The sequence below is a fragment of the Piliocolobus tephrosceles genome, chromosome 8, assembly GCF_002776525.5.
Source record: "Piliocolobus tephrosceles isolate RC106 chromosome 8, ASM277652v3, whole genome shotgun sequence".
Lineage (NCBI taxonomy): Eukaryota > Metazoa > Chordata > Mammalia > Primates > Cercopithecidae > Piliocolobus > Piliocolobus tephrosceles.
The window spans coordinates 113,299,966-113,304,044 of NC_045441.1; the positions used below are offsets into that span (position 1 = coordinate 113,299,966).

At 51.7% G+C, this 4,079-nt stretch overlaps 1 protein-coding gene across 1 annotated transcript; it reads right to left on the reverse strand.

Moving 5' to 3' along the window:
- Window positions 1-734: 734 nt before the first annotated feature.
- TMEM229A (transmembrane protein 229A) lies at window positions 735-3,123 on the reverse strand. Its single transcript, XM_023223537.3, has one exon. It carries the CDS (start codon window positions 2,795-2,797, stop codon window positions 1,655-1,657), a length of 1,143 nt encoding a protein of 380 aa, XP_023079305.1. The 5' UTR covers window positions 2,798-3,123; the 3' UTR covers window positions 735-1,654.
- Between the last annotated feature and the right edge of the window lie 956 nt (window positions 3,124-4,079).

Below are 4,079 nucleotides of genomic sequence, written 5' to 3' on the forward strand. Positions count from 1 at the left end.
AATGACTATGCTTATACTTTTTTCTATATAGGGTTTTCATAACTCTTTGATCCGTGACCAAGTGTCACAGAGAACTTTTCTTAAGTGAAACTCTCTGCAAACAGTTAGCTTATATTTCATTTTCTATTTAGCTTTGAGTAAAGTATTTTGGCTAAAACAATGTTTTGCACGGTGCATTTCACAGGTGAGGTTGATTATATAGCATTACTCTTAATTTAGTTTACAACCTCAGATAGTGGTTTAAAATATATAACACTCATAACTATTCTAACTTAATCAAATTTAAATACATATTATTTTCTACTCCTGTAGCAAACATTTTTTAAAAACAGAAAAAAGTCCCTTTTTACAGCATAGGCTAGCGATAATTTGAATAGAAAGCCACTCATTTCTATACATGAAATTTTCCTGATTGTCTTTGTAATAAAAACTGAGAGGATATTCATCATCCCTGGCTGAGCTGCACTGAATTCTACTCTTTTATAAATGTAATAAAACAGCAAACAACATCAAAATACATTATTAATTAGGCATGATTTCTTAAAATGGTTTACATAATCTCATTTAACTTCAGAGCTTGCAGACATTAATAGTAAGTCACCACAAAGCTACGACTGATTTATAATGCACATTACCACATCAAGTCTGGCCCAAGGACTCTGGGCCCAGAAGGAAAAAGAGTCATGGCAGAAATATGCTGAAAACATATCTGTATTCACAGGAAACGATTAGGCTTAATGTAATTAAAGTGAACATTCAGGTTCATTTTATTCAAAGGTAATGTTCTGCCCTTGAAGTTCCATGTAGAAAAGGGTCCTTGGAGTTAGAACACTGTGGAAGGTGATATAATTTCACTTGGCCCTTGGCTATGTAAGGTAAACATTTTACATTATTGCACAGTAACAAAAATGTACAGCCATAGATAACACAGAATCTGATCAACGTTAACACACCTGGTGTTTAAGGCTTACCCACATTGGAAAGCAATCATTTCCAGGATGGAGATCAAATATCTTAACACAGTGTCACCTGTCTGAGTTACTAGAAAAGATCTCATTTAAAAATCTGTTCATAGAACGTGCTTTCGCATTTTTCAGCCTCTTTTCACTTGTGTGCTAGACGGAGGCACTTTAAGAGCTATTAACTGTAGTTTCAAGAGTACAAGACATTGAGTTTCTTCAGTCATCGGTAAATATGGCAAGGATTTAAAATGAAATTAGATTAAAAAGAAAGTAAACAAATCATTGAATCAGAAAATTTAGCCAAATCTTGTAAAAATCACTGGTCTCTGATTTAAAGATCCCCCCCGCAAAAAAATTAGTAGCTATCACTCATCTATGGCCAGATGGGTAAACACTACTACACCATTCTGATGTTAAGGTATAACGGTTTTGCTGTTTGGGCTTGTAAACGTTTTAAAACATTGGCGAATTAAGTACTTTGAATTATGTTTCGAGTAATGTTTCAAAGTATATTATACACGGGTTTCAAATAGAAAAACTAAAAGGTGGAATAAAACATTTTGGAAGATTTAATAAAGCGTATAAAAATTAAAGGACTAAAAAACCCACTTCATTTTAAATGTGTAAAAATAAATCGCATCCTTTCGTGGGAATCCAGTGACTTTTTCCTTTTCTTTCTTTCTTTTTTGGTTTTAGTTAGTTGGTACGTACTGCACCCTCCACAACACGTTGGAAATTAGGTCCTGGTACACACTAAGGAATATCCAGCCAGGTAAATACATCAGGGTGATGAGGCCCATGAAATTGAGCGGGTAGTGAGAATAGTCCCAGGAACAAGCCCCGCATGTGCGGAGTCCCAGACCCCAGGAAAGCTCCCACACGTAGATGAAGATCACATAGATGGGCACCCGCTTCCAAGTGCCCCAACCGCGGCTGTAGTGGAGGTGGAAGTAGAGTTTTTCCACTACGAAACTGCAGCTGCCATACATAAAGAAGGACCAGAGCGACGTGTGGCCGCTGGTTGTCCCGTCCCCCTGCCCCAGTACGTTGAAGAAGAAGGTGAAGAAGATCTCATCCAGAAAGCCGTGCATTCCGAAGAAAAGAAAGCGGGGTAGGTCCGGCAGCCCCTGGCTGGGGGCTCCCCCGGCGCCCCGGGGGCCACGGGGTCGTCGCCGCCGGGCTCCGGCCGCAGTAGTGACACGGGCGCCCGGAGCGACGGGGAGCGCGCCCCTCCGCTGCTGCTGCTGCTGCTGCTGCTGCTGTTGCTGCCGCCGCCGCCTCTGTCGTCCGTACCGCAAGCGCAGGAAGCGCTTCAGGAACACTTGGCAGTGGTAGAGCGCCAGCACGTACTGCAGCGCCAGGTCCAGCGCCCCTGGCGCCACCGCGCCCCCGGCCCCGCCACCCAGGCTGAGTAGTAGCGCCTGGCCCGCTAGGGTCTGCAGACCCACGTGGGCCGAGGGGTAGAGGAGGAAATTGAAGACGAAGGCGCTGGGACAGCGCCGCTGCTGCAGGTAGACCTTCTCCAGGGCGAAATGGGTGAGCGAGTGCAGCAGGCAGCTGTAGGGCGAGGAGAAGCCTAGCATCCGCAGGTCCGGGCTGCGGGCGAAGCGCCGGGCCGAGGACACCAGCACGTCTAGGGTGATCCCGTGCATCCCGTAGAAGTAGAGGCGCATCCAGGCGGGCAGCGTGGCGCTCTCAGCCGGCGCTTCAGCAGTGGACAGCAGCTCGGGGCAGCCGGCTGCCGCCTCGCTTCCTGGCCCGCCCGGGGCCCCCGGACGCCGCGCCGCGCCGCCCCTCAGTGTGGGGCCCTCGCTGTCCACGTCGCTCCCCGCCATGGGCTCGGAGGCTGTCCGAACGCCCGAGGCTGCACCGCCGCCGCTGCCTGGTGCGCGGAGCTGCAGGGCCGAGCGGCCGAGCCCCGCGCCGCCTCCTGGCCGCTGCCGGTCCCCGGGGGGGCGCGCAGGGAGCTCCGTCCCGGCCGCGGTCCCGCGGCAGCGGGGGCTGGTGCACTCAGGTGACGCGCGGGCCGCCCGACTAGCGGAATCCCCCCGCCGTGTCCCCGCTGCGCCCTCCCTTCCAGTCCCGGGCGAGGTGCCACCCGCCCGAGCCCGCTCTAGCTCTCACCCTGCGCGGCCTAACGGGCACCGCGGCCCAGTCAGGGGAGGCGGCGCCGGGGCTGTGAGGGGAAATGCAGAAGCTTGTGCAAGCCCCATCCCCTCCGCTGCTCAGCCCCGCGCCTCCGCCGCAGGCTCTGGGAACGTAACGCGAGCAGCGGCTTCCCTGCCCCCGCCCTGCCAATGCCTGCCTCGACCTCTCTCGCCTTAGCAGGCCGCCCCCACGCGCCTGCCCGCCCGTCCACCGCACCGTGTCCACAGGGTCTGCTTGGTAAGGCCTGACCCTTCTTCCTCCTCGTGCGCCCGCTCAACACAGGGGCTCCGGCCGTGCGGGGGGCGCTTGCTGGGCGGAGGCACTGAGTGGAGAAATACCTAACAGGTGTGACTGCAAGTTGATGGGCAATCAGGGCCAGGGCCTGGCTGGCGGAGACGAATGGCCGGATGCCACGGGCCAGAGGCTGGGCTCAAGACCAAAATATGGTGCTGTATACTTAATGTTCTTATTCAAAGCCAGCTGTGTCCCAGTCATAGAGAATAAACTCGAGACTCCACGCCTGCCCTCGCCTGCGTTACCCTCCGTTTAAATTGCTGCCGCGGGGCCTGAACCACTTTTCCAATCTATTTCTTGGCCCATCTTCTTTCCTGGGTTTACTCAAGGCCAAGGACAGAGATTCGACGTCCCCCAGAATTTATAAAATGATTTCAGGCCAGTTGGGTTCGGTTGCTGCGGTGTGGAGAAGAGGAAATGCTTTGTTCTAGCTACTGTGGGGTCTCAGGTGGAGAATAGTACCTCGTCCTGGCACACTCTGCTGCTAGGTTCTTCTTTTGGCAGAACTAGGTCATCCCAGAAATGGAGAGTGACATAAAGGGCCAGGGTTTATCTTTTTCTATCTTTTCCCTCCCTCCCTTCCCCTCTCCCCTCTTCTCCCCTCCCTCATTCCCTCATTCCCTCCCTCCCTTCCTTCCTTCCTTCCTTCCTTCCTTCCTTCCTTCCTTCCTTCCT

Excerpts from the sequence above, each read along its gene's own strand:
- TMEM229A (XM_023223537.3), bottom strand. The coding sequence starts at position 2,797 with ATGGCGGGGAGCGACGTGGACAGCGAGGGCCCCACACTGAGGGGCGGC.